General features: G+C 44.3%; 2 protein-coding genes across 2 annotated transcripts in view; one reads left to right on the forward strand and one right to left on the reverse strand.

Moving 5' to 3' along the window:
- Window positions 1-19,462, reverse strand: part of LOC140722269 (uncharacterized) — a 79,627-nt gene that overhangs the window by 20,272 nt on the left and 39,893 nt on the right. The gene's annotated exons all lie outside the window — the stretch shown is intronic.
- LOC140722226 (uncharacterized) lies at window positions 8,412-18,150 on the forward strand. The gene is made up of 2 exons (XM_073037013.1): window positions 8,412-8,476; window positions 14,157-18,150. Exon 2 carries the CDS (start codon window positions 14,378-14,380, stop codon window positions 15,329-15,331), a length of 954 nt encoding a protein of 317 aa, XP_072893114.1. The 5' UTR covers window positions 8,412-8,476; window positions 14,157-14,377; the 3' UTR covers window positions 15,332-18,150.

The following is a 19,462-nucleotide window of genomic DNA, read 5'->3' on the forward strand; positions in this document are numbered from 1 at the left end:
ACTCAAATGGCAGCCTCAACCACCCTCTACAGCAACAAATTCCACAAATCAGACTTCCTTTGGCTGAAGAAATTTTCTCACCTCAATTTTAAAGGGAAGCATCTTTATTCTGAGCCTGTGCTGTCAGATCACAGATTCTCTGTCTAATGGAAACATCCTTTCCATGTCCATTTTATCCAGGCTTTTCAGCATTCGGTAGGTTTACTTAACCATACATCCCTCCACCACCCCCCACTCTGAACTCCATTGAGCACAGGTCCAGAACCATCAAATACTCCTCATACATAAAGCCGATCATTCCTGAGATTATTCTTGTAAACATTGTTAGCAACACACCACGTGATCGTGCGTCACAAAGCAGATCTGCGGCGCACAGCCTCACGTGACCTGTTGGCGGGACTCCCCTTTCAATTCTGCGGAAATAGACAGCCTGTGCTCCTGGTTTGGATCGCTCAATGCAGATTCAGTGAAGTCGACACATTTCTGACGAGCCCAGATAACTGGGTACTAAATGAGTAATTGGCCCTCAGTTCGGGGCTCAAGGCCAATATCGGACCTCCCCGCCCGGGATCGGTCTCAATACTCACCGATGGGAAAGTGATATTTTCGGCCCGCAGACAGTGATCCCGAATCCGCAGAACGGCGCCAGCCTGGAGACTGTGAGCATGCGCAAAGTGATTGGTGCATCATCCGGAGGGCGGGGCCTCGGAAGCGACGCACAGATGCTGCCCATCTGTGGTTAAATGGGAGGGGAAAATGGGATCACCTGACTCCTCCTTCCCCCCCGGCTGTGACTCCAGCTATCCATTACTCTGTGGAAAGAAGCAAACTTGCCACTCACATCTCCTCTCACCCTAAATGTATTAGCCATTTCACCCCCAGGAAAAATATATCGTCTTTCCACTATTTATTCCTCTCGTAATCTTATAAATGTCCATCCAGTCTCACCCCAGTCTGCGCCGCTCTGGAGTAAACAACACAAGTTTGTGCAACCTCTCGTTACAGCTCATGCCTCTAATCCAGGCAATATTCTGGTGAACCTATTCTGCGAACAGAACTGTATGAAATACTTCAGATGTGGTCTAACTAGTTGAATAAAACTGTGTTACGAACTGTAACGTTTTAGAAACGAAACAGCAGCAATACAGTTCACACCGGAGTCTGGTTTTGATGTTAAAACCACTTATTTATTAGTATCTACTTATAGTAACTTAACGAAATAAAGGAAAGGTAACAGTGTTATGTGTAAATATAACTCCCAAACTATCGAGCCTGAGGGAACAAAGCTTAGAGTCTTGAGATGGTAAAGTAGGAAAGTTCAGTAATCCCCGGAATAAATGATGGGAGAGAGATATTTGTAATCCAGGGTGAAACGTAGAGAAAAGGCCGTTACTTCGAAATAACCGTCGTCGAAAATTTTATCCGTTGAATCTGTCCATATACAAGTTATCAGCGAAAGTGACCTGTCACAGTAATACCGTCTATCAGGGGTTACCGCACAACATACCCAGGCAAGGGTTAACACAAGTAACAACCACACACATTCGTTGTGGTTCCGTGCACCGATGATCAACCCACTCTTGTGGGCCGAGGAGAGTTCCAAGCCTCAGCTGCGACTAACTGAAGCTATCAGCTTTTCCACACACACACACACACACACACTCTCTCTCTCTCTCTCTTCCCCCCCCCCCCGCTCTCTCTCTCTCTCTCTCTCTCTCTCTCTCTCTCTCTCTCTCTCTCTCTCTCTCTCTCTCTCTTCAGACTGGCCGACAGCCTGTCTGCAGATCGCTCACTCTCTCTCTCATGATTAATCCACAGTTAGCGCTGTCAGCCTGTGACTGACGTCATAGTCCCGCCTCCTCACGCCGGCGCTCTTAAAGAAACAGTCACAGTACGACCGCAGGCACGTAACAGCCGCAACACAACTTCCCGACTTTTGAACTCAAAGCTTCAACTAATAAAGACAACCACGCCATTTGCCTTCTTAACCACCCGATCAATCTGTGCAGTCTATTTCAGGAGCGATGAACTTGGAGTCTGAGATCCCTCTGATCATCAACACTGTTCAGGGTTTTGCATTTAACAGTGTACTGTCTCATACATTCGACCTACCGAGCTGCCAAGATGATCATCACTGATCAAATCTCACTGAGATTTCTCAGGTCCTGTTGAATTTATTGCCAAGTGCACAAGTACGGGAAGGTACAGGTACAGAGAAACATTGACTTGTGGCAGCATCACAGGCAAGTACATTCGGATAACACACGGAACACAGATTATACGATTCTCTGTCAGTAACAATCTATTATCTATAAATATGTCATTAACCGTATTTTATATACAGTACGTTCTGTCATGATCAATATTTAAATGTGCAATAACGGACTTGGAAATGTTGAATTTGGTCCATGTTTCCATTCCTCCTGTAATCCACAACCAGCTCCTTTGTTTTTGACACAATGAGGGAGAGGTTGTTTTCTTGACACCACAGTGTCGGGGTGATGATGCTTCTCTGTCGGCTGTCTCGTTATTATTTGAGATTAGGCCAGTCAGTGTAGTGTCGTCAGCAAATTTAATAAGCAGATTGGAGCTGTGGGTGACGACACAAGTCATGGATATACAGAGAGATAAAGGAGGGGGCAAGGAGACGCCCCTGTGGGGTATGTGTGCTGGGGGTCAGAGAGACAGAGGTGAGGGAGCCCACTCGCGCGATCTGACAGGAAGTCCAGGATCCAGCTACACAAGACACGGTGAAGGCCGAGGTCCCTGAGCTTCTTGTCGATACTTCTCGCCTTCGTATGGCTGCTACTCTGCCCATGACTGCAAGGAACGGCAGAGAACTTTGGAGAGCGGAGAACATCAGAGAAACAAGCCTCCCCTCCATGGACTCTTCCTACACTTCCCCTGCCTCGGAAAAGCAGGCCATGTACTCACAACCTGGACATTCTTGCTGCAAACCCGCTCCCCATCGGGGAAGAGATACAAAAGCTTTAAAGCGCGAAACACCCGGCTCAAGGTCGGCTTCCTGTCTGTGGTTATAAGCCAAATGAATGATAAAATGGACTCGACCTCACAATGTAACTCGACGTGACCCTGCACCATATGTCTATCTACACTGCACTTTCTCTGCAGCCATAATGCTTTGTTACAGTTATTGTCTTGTCGTATATCAACTCAATGTACTGTCGTAATGTACTGATCCTGTGTGGCTGGTACGTCAGGCAAGCTATTCACTGTAGCTCAGTACGTGATAAGAATAAACAATATCCCCATTTTAATTGTGTGGAAATATTAGACAGACTGAGCTTCTGCTTTGGAAACTCAGAAGGAAACTTAACTGACTGTTGTAATTTCTGAGGAATGCAAATAAATGGAAAAGGCTTCAATCTCGCATTACGATCTGCGGTAACTGGGATCAGGTGACCGGTGGTGGGTCTCCCATATCAATATCAGAATCAGGTTTAATAGCACCGGCATATGTCATGAAATCTGTTGTCTCTGCGGCAACAGGAGAACCTAATTCATAACAATAGATTTTAACAACTATGAATTACAATAATATACATATTAAATCGTTAAATTATATAAGTAGTGCAAAAATAAACATAAAAACTAAACTCTTTTAATTGTGTGGATATTCTGGAGCAAAGCTTAACTGAACTGTCCACATTGATGAGAAGCTCAGAAAAATAGTAAAGGCTAAATTCTCATATGAATGGGTCAGGCATCCAGAAATATTGGCTGCACTTTGGCAGGGAGAAACAGTGGAATAGACCATAAGACCATAAAATATTGGAGCAGAAGTTGGCCATTCGGCCCACCGAGTCTGCTCCGTCATTCAATGATGGCTGTTCCAATTCATCCTGTCATCTCCACTCCCCTGACTTGGTCCCATACCCTTTGATGCGCTGGCTAATCAAGAAGCTATCTATCTCTGCCTTAAATACACCCAATGACTTGGCTTCACAGCCACTCATGGCAACAAATTCCACAGATTTACCACCCACTGACTGAAGTAATTTATCCGCATCTCCATTCCAAATGGACGTCCTTCAGTTCTGAAGACATGCCCTCTTGTCCTAGCATCCCCTACCATTGGAAATTTACTTTGCCATATCTAATCTGTAATGGTCTTTTAACATTCAGAATGTTTCTATGAGGTCCCTATTATTCTCCTGAACTCCAGGGGACACAGCCCATGAGCTGTCAGACCCTCCTCATATGGTAAACCTTTCATTGCTGGAATAATTCTAGTGAATCTTCTCTAAACCCTCTACAATGCCAGTATATCATTTCTAAAATAAGGATCCCAAAACTGCACACAATAGTCTGTGTGATCTCACGAGTGCCTTACAGAGTCGCACCATCGCATCTTTGCTCTTAATTCAACCCATAGAGACTCTACACCTTCCAGTCATATGTCATCTCCTTCCAATGATTTAATATTGTACACAGGGCCACACCACTTCCTGTGCCTACCCACCTCTCTTTCAGATACACCGTACATCGTTGGACTTCCAGCTGCCAATGGCCGCCATTCTTTAGCCAAGTTTCACAGATAGCCACAGCGTCATGTTTGCCAATCTGTAGCTGGATTTCAAGATTGTTCATTTTATTCCTTATGCTGCGTGCATTCAAATACAACACTCTCAGTCCAGTATGTGCTGCTTTCTGTTTTAATCGCACAATGACTCTATTGCCCTGTAACTCATGCCACTGGTTTTGATTAAGCTTCATCTCCTGCCTGTTCTTTCTATAATCTCCGTTGCACACAATCTTTGATTTATTTCTGTTTTCCCCTTCCTCAGCCCAATCACTCCGGGTCCCATCTTTGTATACCTGTCTGGACACGCCCCTCTGCTGACTGCTCCTCCTCCTCCCTCAGTCACCTACTCCTGAGGTTCAATAACATTGCTGACTCTGAGTTTACCACCGTCAAATGCCAGGAGGGATATAATAATAATAATAATCATCATCATCATCATCATAATAATAATAATAAGAAGAAGAAGAAGAAGAAGAAGAAGAAGAAGAAGAAGAAGAAGAAGAAGAAGAAGAAGAAGAAGAAGAAGAAGAAGAAGAAGAAGAAGAAGAAGAAGAACAAGAAGAAGAAAGTTTCTGGTGGCAGCCGTGTAAATAAAATGTGATCTAGCGTGTCCAATCCGTTAATAATCTTACCTGTTTCATTCAGATCCCCTCTCATCCTTCTAAGAATGCGAAGGAGACAGACAAACTGAGCCAAGTCACAGACTGATGAAGGGGAGGAATGATCCATTTTGATACAGAGAGGGAAGCAGAGAGTTTGATATTGTGCCTGACACCGGAACTGTAGCCAGTTAGAAGATGAAGTGTTGTTCCTCCAAATTGTTTTGAGCTGTGAAAGTGTTTTTTTATCAGAAGACACAATGGAGACTAAAATTATCTGAGTTGAAATGTTGTCCTTCTCCCAGTGACGTGCTTTGTAAACTTTCAACAGTGTAGAAAGATCCAGGGATTTGTGTATGGGAATCTCAAACGTTGTTTCCGCTGTATCTGTCAGTTCACCAGCGCTTGAATGTCGCCGATCCTTGAATGTGGGGGCGGAGATACGGGAGAAGACAGCGCCCCACTCGCTGCAAGACAGCCCGATCACGTGTCCGTGTTCGTGATCTGATTGGATACATTGCCACGACGTTGATAGCAGTGTGATGTCATTCACTGACGAAGTGTCTCGGCCCGAAAAGTTGACAGCTCGTTTCAACGGATGCTGAGTTCATCCAGCTTGTTTGTACGTGTTGATGTCATTCACTGGCACTCATTTTGGAAGGGATTCAATCGGCCATCGCAGATACACCAACAGCTTCGCACTGGGAAGCGGCCGTTCACCTGCTCCGTGTGTGCAAAGAGACACATTCAGTTAACCCACCTTGTGATGCTCCGGTGAGTTCACAATAAATAGAGGCCACATTTCTGTCCGGAGTGAGCAAAGAGTTTTACTCAGTCATCCCAGCTGCTGCAACACCAGCAACTTCACATCAGGGAGGAAGTTCAAATCAGCTCCGTGTTAAATGTTTAACCATCACGGTGACTGAAGGCAGCTGCAGGTTCATGAGGGACTGTTACTGTCAGATTCTGCAGTTCTTTCAGCTGCTCATCGCACCCAGGACTGAACCCTGGTCACTGAGCATTGGAAGAGTCTGTTCTGCTGATGTTAACCTTAAACTGGACTGATGTTTAATATTGTGGATCTGTGAAAGATAAACCAGTTCTGTTTCAAATCCCGTGTCTCAGGTACTGACTGTCTCTGCCAGACTCAGAATGTACACTAGAGAGGCCCATGTTTCTGTTCCATATCAGTATTTAGAAATATATCCCTGCCACTCCCCATTCAATCTCCCTGTGATTACCGGTTGCAGCTAGTCGCCACTCTAGGAGATTTCCCTTGAATTTCATAAAATCATAGAAATCTACAGCACATTACAGACGCTTTGGCCCACAATGTTGTGCCGACCATGTAACTTACTCTAACTCTGCCTGGAATTACCCTACCGCATAGCCACCTATTTTCCTAAGCTCCATGTACCTATCTAAGAGTCTCTTAAAAGACCCTATTCTATCCGCCTCTACAACTGTCGCTCGCAGTCCATTCCACACGCACACACACCACTCTTTGCTTTAAAAAACTTTGCTCTGACATCTCCTCTGCACGTACTTCCAAGCAGCTTAAACCTCTGCCCCTCGTGTTAGCCGTTTCAGCCCTGGGAAAAAGCCTCTGGCTATCCACACGACCAATGCCTCTCATCATCTTATACACCTGCATGAATTCCCTGCATGATTTTCTCCAGGCTGAATAAGACGATGAGCTCACTGTGGTTTTGACTTTCTTCAGGGCTCTGGACAAAGTTGGTTAAACTCCTTCTTCCCTGCTCTTTTCAACGTTTTGGGTCATTTTCACCTATTTTAAAGGACGGTGCCTCAGACAGCTGGGTTGTTGCAATTGTTACGTACCAGGAGCAACAGATCACTAATGGAGTCTGGTTTCGATGTGAAAACCACTATCTTTATTAGTATCTACTCCAAATATAAAAGATTAAACAAAATAAACAGAAGTTAACAGTGTAATGCGTATATGTAGCTCCTAAACTATCAAGCTTGGGAAACAATGTTTAAAGTCTTAAGATGGTAAAGTAGAAAAGTTCAGTAATCCACGGAATAAGTGAGTGAAAGGAGAGATTTGTAAATCCACACGAACATGTAGAGAGAAGGCAATTACGAAGAATTCCACACACATTTTACGCTGGGTAAACGAAATAACAGTCGCCGAAGATCTTAGCCGTCGATTCGTTCCGAAATTCACTTCAAAATATCACCAGGTGACAGTGACAGGAATATCGTCTTCAAGTGGTTACCACAGAACACCCCGATTCCAGGTAATGGCCAACAGAAGTGATAGCACGGGATACTCCAACAAATCCACACGTATGAATTATACGAAGTGACAGTCACACATACGTTTTGCACTGCGTGCTGATGATCAACCCAGTCTTTTGGGCATGGAAGAGTTCCAACTCGTAGCAGTGAGAAGCTGATGTTCCAACAGTCTCTCTCTCTCTCTCTCTCTCTCTCTCTCTCTCTCTCTCTCTCTCTCTCTCTCTCTCTCTCTCTCTCTCTCTCTCTCTCTCGCTCTCTCTGACGTCACAGTCCCGCCTTACTCTGGCACTTAAAGCGACACTCAAGTAAACGAACCCGCGGTTTCGTAAAACAATGCACCTCTAAAGTCTGACAGCAGACTAGTGAATGAATCTTCGATGGAGCAGAGTCAGAAACCAGAGAGTTGCCAGCCTGAGCCAGGGCTTTGGGGCTCCGGAGAAGGATGCAGTACAGAGTTTACGAGGAGGAGGAGGAGGAGGAGGAATCAGACCAGCAGCATGCGGCTACAAAAGAAAGATCAGAAACATTTGGAAACTGGCTGACCGAAAAAGAAGGTGGTTAAGTTCTGCAAAATACTGGTGGAAATCAACAGATGAGGCAGCAAATATGGAGAGGAATAAACAGTGTACGTTTAGGCCGAGCCCCTTCAGCATGCCGAGTCTGTGTACTCCTCTGCTTAGTTGCTGCTGAACTGCAGAGCTCCTTCAACATTTTGTGTGTGTACGTCTCTGTATTTCCAGTAACTGCAGAATCTCTCGTGTTTCACATCTGCATTTTACCTTGGCATGAGATACACGTTGATATTGAGTATATTGTATATGGGAGCCGCTTTCTGCGTTAAAACAGCTGCTGATTTTTCTATACACACGAAAAAAAATGAGGTATGGACATTGAACCAGTGCTTGCAGAAATGTTTAATGGCGTCGTGATTACCCATAAGGACTTGCGTCACAGTTTTTGGCCGGCGCTGATGCACCGATCGAATGAGCAGGCGTCAGGGCTGTTGACGTCACTGTGTACACGTATGCGCGCAGTACAGAAAAGGCCTTGGAAAATTTCAATGCAGGTGAGAGTTATTCTCCATTCTGCTAATTTAAACTCCAACTTCGGGACAATGCCCTTGAGGTGTGGCCATTATGGCCCGCAATCCCGGGACAGTCCTGTCTTTTTTTTCCCTCTCTGTCATCCCCACGATCCGTGCACGGGCCCCGGGGAGCTTAGGGCTGATGAGGGAGTGGGAGCCAATGCATCTCTCAGACAGAGCTGAGCTCCAGCTATCTGAATGCAAGGATTAGGAACTCGGAGAAAGGGAACTTTTTTTTACATCAGCTGTGAGAAAGCCACCTTTGTTCTACCTCCAATCCTTAATAAGAGAAAATCCACAGATGTTGGAAATCCAAACAACAAACACAAAATGCCGGCGGAATTCATCATTAGTACACTTTTCGATGGTTGCTGCCTGGTCTGCTGAGTTCCTCCTGCATTTTGTGCGTGTGTTGCTTGTTCAAACTCCTCTTGTTCTGGACTTTTCTACCGGTGAGAAGATATTTTGTCCCATTCTCTCTGGGTACATAATGATATCAAACAAGTAGCTTTCACATCTGGAATGTGCCAGACTCCAATGAGACGGACTACATTGCCATCAATGAGTTCACCACCATCTGTCACCTGGGAGAGGATTCATGGGAAATATTTATGTACACTACAGAAACTGGTGATACATGTGTGCATTGTGATGATGCAAAAGTTGCTGGAGAATTTGCAAGTGAGAAGAAATGGCTTGATATTTGGAAATCTGACTTTTTAAAGCATATATGTCAAACTCAAGGCCCGTGAGATAATATCTAATTACTATTAAAGCTGGCCCCAGTAATCGAAGAGCCTATGGCGTATGATATGGCTAATGCTGAGTTTATTCAGGTACTAGGTTTTCAGGGTTTTTAGTGTTTATTCGGCAGTCTTGCTTGGCAGTCTTCTTCATAAGAAACCGAATTTGTAAAGAAAAACACTTTGTAGTTATAGCAGAGGCTGAGACACATGAGAGCAGGCTGAAAAAACGGAGGCAACGAAAGCTGCGTTCACACGCGTCCGACTGATGCAGTATGAAGCTGCATTTTGCTCAATCCGGCCCGTGACCTAAAATGAGTTTGACACCCCTGTTTTAAAGCATCATTTAGCAAGCCAACCAGATATTGACAATATGCAAAGGCTTTGGTGAGAAAATCCTTCATTACCCATTCCAGGCCTGCTACATAGGTTGTGTGAGAGTGCAGATGAACTGGATCAAACCCAGAAGAGGTCAAATTTCCTATCGACAGTGATTTGCCAGCTGTGAAAATGAATTCCTCTCTATATTAAATTCACTGTGCGCATGTTGTCACTGGGTAAAAAAATGCACAGTACAAGGTTTATGTGCACAAGGATCATTACAAATTAGAGGGGACATTGGTGGGAAGTTGGGGAGACCTCCAGTGTCCCTGATGCCCTCACCTACAAGATGTGCATCCAGCTGCAGCTTGTAACCCTGCACTTCAAGGAGCTGGAATTTGAAATGGGTGAATTCCAGATCATCCAGCAGTTGGAGGGGGTGATAGATATGACATGAATATGGGTAAGTTACACCCAAGGTTCAGGACACAGGACACTGGGTGAGAGCCAGGAAGGGGAATAAGGTTAAATAGCAGAGTACTCTTGTTGATATCCCACACAACAACAGTAGACCACTTTATTGGGGGGAATTACCTGGCAAAGGAAAGTCAAATAGCTGATAGGGGATTCATTAGTTAGTGGAACAGAACAACAGGGGATGAATATCCTAGTGGTAAGGCTTGCTGGTGGGGGGGAGAGGTGATGTGGTTACAATAAGCTGTAGAAGGTATGGGAGTCAGAATGACAGAACAGATAGTGGAGAGGGTGAATTGAGTTGACTTTATCACATACATACTTCATAAACATGAGGAAAATGCAATTGTATCAGCATGAATTAATCAGTCTGATGGCCTGGTGGAAGATGATGTCCCGGAGCCTGTTGGTCCTTTTGCTGTGGTACTATTACCTCGATGGTCACAGCAGGAACAGTTTGTGGTGGTGGTGAATTTGGCCTGTTGTTCCCTGATATCCTTTGGGCCCTTTTTACACACCTGTCTGTGTAAGTGTACTGAATTGTGGAAAGTAGATTGTGCAATGTATAATTTCCTTGTTTATATTTAGAGCCTTTTTTAGGTGTATAAAATGATGAGGGGTATTGAGCGTGTGGGTGGCCAGAAGATTTTTCTCCAGGGTTGAAATGGTTAACACGAGGGGGCATAGTTTTAAGGTGCTTTGAAATAGTTACCGAGGGGATGTCATGGGGTAAGTTCTTTATACGGAGAGTGGTGGCTGGGTGGAATGCACTGCCAGTAGCAGTGGTCCAGGCAGGTACAATGGGGTCTTTTAACAGACTCTTAGATAGGTACATGGAACTTAGAAAATTAGAGGGCTATGCACTAGGAATGTTCTATGCAGTTTCTACCTTGTCATGCCCTGGAGATGTATCCACCCTAATCTGCCACAGAATAGCAAACAGCTCCTCTTCTTTAATCTGTACAGGGTCCATGATTTTTTCTAAAATCTAGGCAGTTACTAGAGTAAGTTACATTGTTAGCGCAACGTTTTAGGCTGAATGGCATGGAATACGCTGTAGATTTCGATGTTCTATTTTGAACAGCAAAATAACTTCTCTTCTTTAAACTGTACAGGGTCCAGGATTTTAATGCCACTTTTTCACACTCCCATATACCCTGTGTCCATCTCCTGAGTAAATAGAGATGAAAAAATATTTAACATCTTCCCATCTGCTTTGGTTCCACACGTGGATTGCCATTCCGGTCTTCCAGAGGACCAACTTTGTGCCTTGCAATCCTTTTGCTTTTAATCTATCTCTAGAATCCCTGAGGATTATCCTTCATCTTTTCTGCGACAGCAACCTCATGCCTTCTTTTAGTCATCCTGATTTATTTCTTATGTGTTCTCTTGCATTTCTTATACTCCATAAGAACCTGCCTGCCTATCCCTGTTATGCAACTCCATTTTGTGCTTCACCAGGGTCTCAATATCTCTTAAAATCCAAGGTTCCCTACAGTTTCTACCTTTTCCTTTTATTCTGACAAGCACATACCCGCTTTGTACTATCAATATTTAGATTTGAAGGCCTCCCATTTACCAAGCACACCTTTTCCATAAAGCAGCCTGTCACAGTTGCCAGATCCTGGTGTCATAATTCCAGGTGTTGATCCATCCCTGAACACATCTGCCTGTCCTACACTGCTCCTTGTATTGAAATATACAGGGGTCAGCATAGTCACTGCACTATTCCTGACTTTGTCTGAGGACAGAACAACAACTGTCTCCAAAACCCCTCCACCCTCTGTTCCATTATTCCGGCCCCCTGCAACTTTAGTTTAACCCCCCCCCCCCCCACCTACGCCCTCCTCCCACCATGCAGCTCTATCACCCCTTTGACTTTCATCACCCAAATCTATAAATAGGAGGTGCATACCAGGTACAGGCAGATAAAGAACAAATGGGGTACTTATGAAGTACAGGAAATTCAAGTGAACACTTATGAAAGAAATAAAAGAAGGCATGAGGTTGCCCCAGCAGACAAGGTGAAGGAGAATCCTCAGGGATTCTGCAGATAGGTTAAGAGCAAAAAGATTGCAAGGGAAAAAATTAAACCTCTGGTAGATCAGAATGGTAATCCACATGAGGTAACAAAATAGATCGGTGTGATTTTTTGCACATGTGCAGGAACCGGATATATAAGTATTTGGATAGCTGTGGATTGATTAAGGATAGACAGCATGGCTTTGTGCATGGTAGGTCATGTCTAACCAACCTTACAGAGTCTCCCGAGGAAGTTATCAGGAAATTGGATGAAGGCAAGGCAGTGGATGTTGTCTGCATGAACTTTGGCAAGGCACTTGGCAAAGTCTCATATGGGAGGTTGGTCAAGAAGGTTCAGTTACTCAGCATTCAAGATGAGACAGTAAATTGGATGAGACAGTTTCTTTGGGAGAAGCCAGAGTGTGGTAGCAGATGGTTGCCTCTCTGACTGGAAGCCTGTGACTATTGGTGTGCCAGAGGGATCAGTGATGGATCTGTTGTTGTTTGTCATCTGTATCAGTAATCTGGATGATAACATGTTTAGCTGGATCAGCAAATTTGTGGATGACACCAAGACTGGGGGTGTAGTGGACTGTGAGGAAGACTATCATGGTTTACAGTGTGAACTGGACCAGCTCGGAAAATGGCTTGAGAAATGGAAAATGGAATTTAATGCAGACAAGTGTGAGGTGTTGCACTTTGGTAGGACCTACCAGGGTAGGTCTTACACAGTGACTGGTCGGGCTCTGAGGAGTGTTGTAGAAGAAAGGAATCTAGAAATACAGGTTTTCTCTGAAAGTGGTGTCACAGTTCGATAGGGATGGAATGAAAGATTTTGGCACATTGGCCTTCGTGAACCGAAGTACTGCGTACTGGAGATAGATGTTATGTTGACTTTGTACAAGATATTGGTGATGCAGAATTTGGAGTATTGTGTGTAATTTTAGACACTAACCTGCAGGAAAGATGTAAAAGAGTTTGAAGGAGTTCAGAGAAAATTCACAAGGATGTTGTCAGGTCTGGAGGACGGGTTATAAGGAGAAATTGAACAGGTCTGGGCTTTATTCCTTGGAATGTAGAAGATTAAGGGGAAATTTTGATGGAGGTGTACCACAATTGTGAGGGCTATAGATGAGGTAAATGCAAGCTGGCTTTTACCACTAAGATGGGGTGGGACTACAACCAGAGGCCATGTGTTAAGGGTGAAAGGTGAAACTTTAAGGGCAATATGAGGGGAAACTTCTTCACACAGATGGTCATCCGGGTGTGGAATGAGCAGCCAGCACAAGTGGTGCATGCGAGCTCATTTTCAACATCTAAAAGGTTTGTATATGTACCTGGATGGTAGGGGTATGTGAGTAGACAATTTAAATAGTTCAACACAAACTAGATGGGCCAAAGGGCCTGCATCTGTGTTGTACTTTTCCATGACTGACAAGAACCTTAAATAATACTAACATTCACTTGAATTCCTTTTAACAGCTGTGCATACCAACCATACATCTGAGTAGGAGATATTTACATGGCATTAAAACTGGCACTTTAAATTAACAGTACCGAAAGGAAAATCCCAGCTGCATGTCAACAAAGCCTATTTTCATGAGAGTGTTTCAGTTACTGTGGGGCCAGGCACCCATGCAGCTCAATGGAACAGGGAATAATACCAATGGAGAGAGTCAAACTGATCCAAGTAACAGTTTGAAGATGGAAAAAATGCCCCATTCATACAGAGACAGGAAGAGCATCAGAGAGTTTGATTTCAGATACCAGCACAGTGCCCAGTTAGAAGATAATTTCTCTCTCCAACTTGGGTTGTACCTCGCTGTAACAGTGTGATGACAGATCACACCTTGACAACTATAGTGATCTCATCTGAAATGTTGTCCTTCATTCGTTGATAGATTTTGTAAATCTTTTTACAAGTTAAAAATGACAAGGAATTTGTCCATGGGAATTCCAACAAAACACACCAGTTTTGCTGTCTCTGTCCAGATATTTAAGAAGTGGAGCAAGGGATTCACTCAATCATCTTTCCTGCTCAGACTGTGGGGAGGGATTCACTTGATCATCTGACTAACTGGCATGTCTGTCATTTTACACAGGGGATCCCATTCATCTGCTCAGAAAGTGGGAATGAATTCAGTCTGTCATTTCAACTGAAGGTACATCAGCAAGTTCATACTGGGCAAGGCCATTCACCTGTTCTGTGTGTAAGAAAGCATTTAGTCTGTCATCCCACCTGTGGACACACCAGTCAGTTCACACTGGGCAGAGGCTGTTCATCTGAATTTGTGGGGAAGGATTCACTCGGTCATCTGACCTAATGGCTCACCAGCGAGTTCACACCGGGGAGCGGCCGTTCACCTGCTCGGACTGTGGGAAAGGATTCACTTACTCATCTAAGTTGAAGGTACATCAGCGAGTTCACACTGGAGAGAGGCCGTTCATCTGCTCGGACTGTGGGAAGGGATTCACTCAGTCATCCACCCTACAGAGTCACCAACGAGTTCACACTGGGGAGAAGCCATTCACCTGCTCAGACTGTGGGAAGGGATTCACTCAGTCATCCACCCTACAGAGTCATCAACGGGTTCACACTGGGGAGAAACCATTCACCTGCCCAGACTGTGGGAAGGGATTCACTTTATTATCTCACCTACAGAGACACCAATCAGTACACACTGGAAAGAGGCCATTCACTTGCTCAGTCTGTGGGAAGACATTCACTCAGTCATCCCACCTACAGAGTCACCAGCGAGTTCACACCGGGGAGAAGCCGTTCACCTGCTCAGACTGTGGGAAAAGATTCACTTGGTCATCTGATCTACTGAGACACCAGCGATTTCACACTGGGGAGAAGCCATTCACCTGCCCAGACTGTGGGAAAGGATTCACTTTATTGTCTCACCTACAGAGACACCAGTTAGTACACACTGGAAAGAGGCCGTTCACCTGCTCAGTCTGTGGGAAGGCATTTACTCAGTCATCCCACCTACAGAGTCACCAACGAGTTCACACCGGGGAGAGGCCATTCTCCTGCTCAGACTGTGGGAAGGGATTCACTCATTTATCCGAACTACAGAGTCACCAACGAGTTCACACTAGGGAAAAGCCGTACACCTGCTCAGACTGTGGAAAGCATTTCACTAGATCATCCACCCTATTGGCACACCAGTCAGTTCACACTGGGGAGTGGCCGTTCACCTGCTGTGAATGTGGGAAGGGATTCACTCGGTCATCTCATCTACTGAAACACCAGCGAGTTCACTCTGGGTAGCGGCCAATCACCTGCTCAAACATTGGAAAGAGATTCTCTCAGCCATCTCCACCAAATGAGCATCAGTGAATTCACATTGGGGAGAGGCTGTTCACCTGCTGTGAATGTGGGAAGGGATTCACTCAGTTATCTAACCTTGTGACACACTACTGGGTTCACACTGGGGAGAAAGTTTCAATAAGCTGCATGCTGGATATTTGTCCATCACCGTTGCTGAATGTAATTTCGAGAGTGACTGTCGGTGCTGAACTCTGCAATTATTGCTGCTGCTCACCACACCCAGTTCTGCACCCTGGTCACTGGGCACGGGAGGAGTTTCATATAACCATATAACAATTACAGCACAGAAACAGGCCATCTTGGCCCTTCTAATCCGTGCCGAACACTTACTCTCACCTAGTCCCACTGGCACTCACTCAGCCCATAACCCTCCATTCCTATCCTGTCCATATACCTATCCAATTTTACTTTAAATGACAATACCAAACTTGTTTCTACCACTTCTACTGGAAGCTCGTTCCACACAGCTACCACTCTCTGAGTATAGAAATTCCCCCTCGTGTTACCCTTAAATTTTTGCCCCCTAACTCTCAACTCATGTACTTTTGTTTGAATCTCCCATGCTCTCAATGGCAATAGCTTATCCACGTCAACTCTTATCTATCCCCCTCATAATTTTAAATACCTCTATCAAGTTCAGCCTCAACCTTCTACGCTCCACAGAATAAAGACCTAACTTGTTCAACCTTTCCCTGTAACTTAGATGCTGAAACCCAGGTAACATTATAGTAAATCTTCTCTGTACTCTCTCTATTTTGTTGACATCTTTCCTATAATTCTGTGAACAGAACTGCACACAATACTCCAAATTCGGCCTTGCCGATGCCCTGTACAATTTTAACTTTGCATCCCAACTCCTATACCAATGCTCTGATTTATAAAGCCCAACATACCAAAAGCTTTCTTCACCACCCTATCCACATGAGATTCCACCTTCAGGGAACTATGCACCATTATTCCCAGATCACTCTATTCTACTGCATTCTTCAATCCCCTATCATTTACCTTGTATGTCCTATTTAGATTATTCATTCCCAAAATGTAGCACTTCACACTTCTCAGCATTAAACTCCATCTGCCATCGTTCAGCCGACTCTTCTAACTGGCCTAGATCTCTCTGCAAGCTGTGAAAACCTACTTCATTATCCACATCGCCACCTATCTTGGTATCATCTGCATACATACTAATCCAATTTACCACCCCATCATCCAGATCATTAATGTATATGACAAACAACATCGGACACAGTACAGATCCCTGAGGCACAGCACTAGTCACCGGCCTCCAACCTGACAAACAGTTATCCACCACTACTCTCTGGCATCTCCCATCCAGCCACTGTTGAATCCATTTTACTACTTCAATAATAATACCTAACAATTGAACCTTCTAAACTAACCTTCCATGTGGAACCTTGTCAAAGGCCTTACTCAAGTCCATATAGACAACATCAACTGCTTTACCCTCGTCAACTTTCCTCGTAACCTCTTCAAAAAATTCAATAAGATTTGTCAAACGTAACCTTCCATGCACAAATCCATGTTGACTGTTCCTAATTAGACCCTGTCTATCCAAATAATTATATATATATACCATATCTAAGAATACTTTTCATTAATTTACCCACCACTAACATCAAACTGACAGGCCTATAATTACTAGGTTTACGCTTAGAACCCTTTTTAAACAACGGAACCACATGAGCGATACGCCAATCCTCCGACACCATCCCTATTTCTAATGACATTTGAAATATTTTTGTCCCCTGCTATTTCTACACTAACTTCCCTCAAGTTCCTAGGGAATATCCTGTCAGGACCCGGAGATGTATCCACTTATAGATTCCTTAAAAGCGCCAGTATTTCCTCCTCTTTAATCATCATAGTTGCCATAAATTCCCTACTTGTTCCCCTTACCTTACACAATTCAATATCTTTCTCCTTAGTGAATACCGAAGAAAAAAAATTGTTCAAAATCTCCCCCATCTCTTTTGGCTCCACACATAGCTGTCCACTCTGATTCTGTAAGGGACCAATTTTATCCCTCACTATCATTTTGCTATTAATATAACTGTAGAAACCCTTTGGATTTATTTTCACCTTACTTGCCAAAGCAACCTTGTATCTTCTTTTAGCTTTTCTATTTTTTTTCTTACATTCTTTATATTCCTCGAGCACTTTATTTACCCCATGTTGCCTATATTTATTGTAGATATCTCTCTTTTTCCTAACCAAGTTTCCGATATCCTGTAACGGGGTGCTACGCGCAGCGCTGAAATTACGCCACGGAGTCGATAAACTGCAGCCACAGAATAAGTTTATTTCAAAAACACAGTCTTGCTTTAAAGCCTGTCTCCCCCACTCGATACTTCAAGAGGCACGTAACTGAAACCCCTTGAGGCTATCTCCCTTTGTCTCTGGCTCTGGCTAATTGTCAGCCAGTTCGAGTGAGCTAGTAATTGGGTCACCACAATCCTTTAAAAACTATGGCTCTCTCAAATTTCTAACCTTTACTTTCAACCTAACAGGAACATAAAGATTCTGTACCCTTAAAATTTCACCTTTAAATGACCTCCATTTCTCTATTACATCCTTCCCATAAAACAAATTGTCCCAATCCATTCTTTCTAAATCCTTTAACATCTCCTGAAAGTAGGGCCTTTCTCCAATCAAAAATCTCAACCCTGGGTCCAGTCCTATCTTTCTCCATTATTATATTGAAACTAATGGCATTGTAGTCACTGGACCCGAAGTGCTCCCCAACATATACCTCTGTCACCAGGCCTATTTCATTCCCTAACAGAAGATCCAACACTTCCCCTTCTCTATGTATTGCTGCAAAAAACTATCCTGCACACATTTTACAAACCCTAAACCATCCATCCCTTTTACAGTATGGGCTTCCCAGTCTATGTGGAGAATTAAAATCTCCCACAATCACAACCCTGTGCTTACTACAAATGTCTGCTATCTCCTTGCAAATTTGTTCCTCCAATTCTGGCTCCCCATTAGGTGGTCTATAATACACCCTTATGTATTACTACACCTTTCCCATTCCTCAATTCCACCCAAATAGACTCCCTAGATGAGCCCTCTAATCTATCCTGCCAGAGCACTGCTGTAATATTTTCTCTGACAAGCAAAGCAACACCAGCCCCTCTTGTCCTTCTGATTCGATCACACCTGAAGCAATGAAATCCAGGAATGTTTACTTTTCAATCACACCCCTCCTGCAACCATGTTTCACTGATAGCAACAGCATCATATTTCCAGGTATCAATCCATGCTCTAAGCTCATCCACCTTTCTTACAGTGCCCCTAGCATTAAAATAAATGCATTAAAGAAATTCTCCACCTCTTCCTCTCTGTTTATCTCTAACAATACAAAGAACTTTACTGTCTTATTTTTCTTCCTTCTCCCATACATCTGTTCCTAATCTCTGGTTCCCCTCCACACCCCCCCCCCCCCCAGTATCTAGCTTAAATCCACTGGAGCCTCTCTAGCAAACCTGCCTGCAAGAATATTTGTCCCCCTCCAGTTCAGATGTAAAATGTCCCGCTGGAACAGGTCCCACCTTCACTGGAAAACTGCCCAATTATCTACAATTCTGAAGCCCTCCCTCCTGCACCATGTCTTCAGCCACGTGTTGATCTGCAGTATCTTACTATTTCTAAACCCACCTGCACGTGGCACTGGTAGCAATCCTGAGATTGCTATCCTGGAGGTCCTGTCCTTTAACTTAGCACCTAGCTCCCTAAACTCACCTTTCAGGACCTCCTCACTCTTCCTACTCATGCCATTGGTCCCTACATAGACCACGACATCCGGCTGCTCTCCCTTCCTCATGAGAATACTGAGATCTCGATCCGAGATATCACGGACCCTGGCACCAGGAAGTCAACAGACCATCCGGGACTCTCGATCTCTTCCACAGAACCTCTTATCTGTCCCCCCTAACTATCGAATCCCCTATCACTACTGTTCTCCTCTTTTCCTTCCTTCCCTTCTGAGCTGAGGGTCCAGTCTCGGTGCCAGAGACACAATCACTGCATCTTGTCCCTGTTAGGTCA

This window comes from Hemitrygon akajei, unplaced genomic scaffold (assembly GCF_048418815.1).
Source record: "Hemitrygon akajei unplaced genomic scaffold, sHemAka1.3 Scf000073, whole genome shotgun sequence".
Lineage (NCBI taxonomy): Eukaryota > Metazoa > Chordata > Chondrichthyes > Myliobatiformes > Dasyatidae > Hemitrygon > Hemitrygon akajei.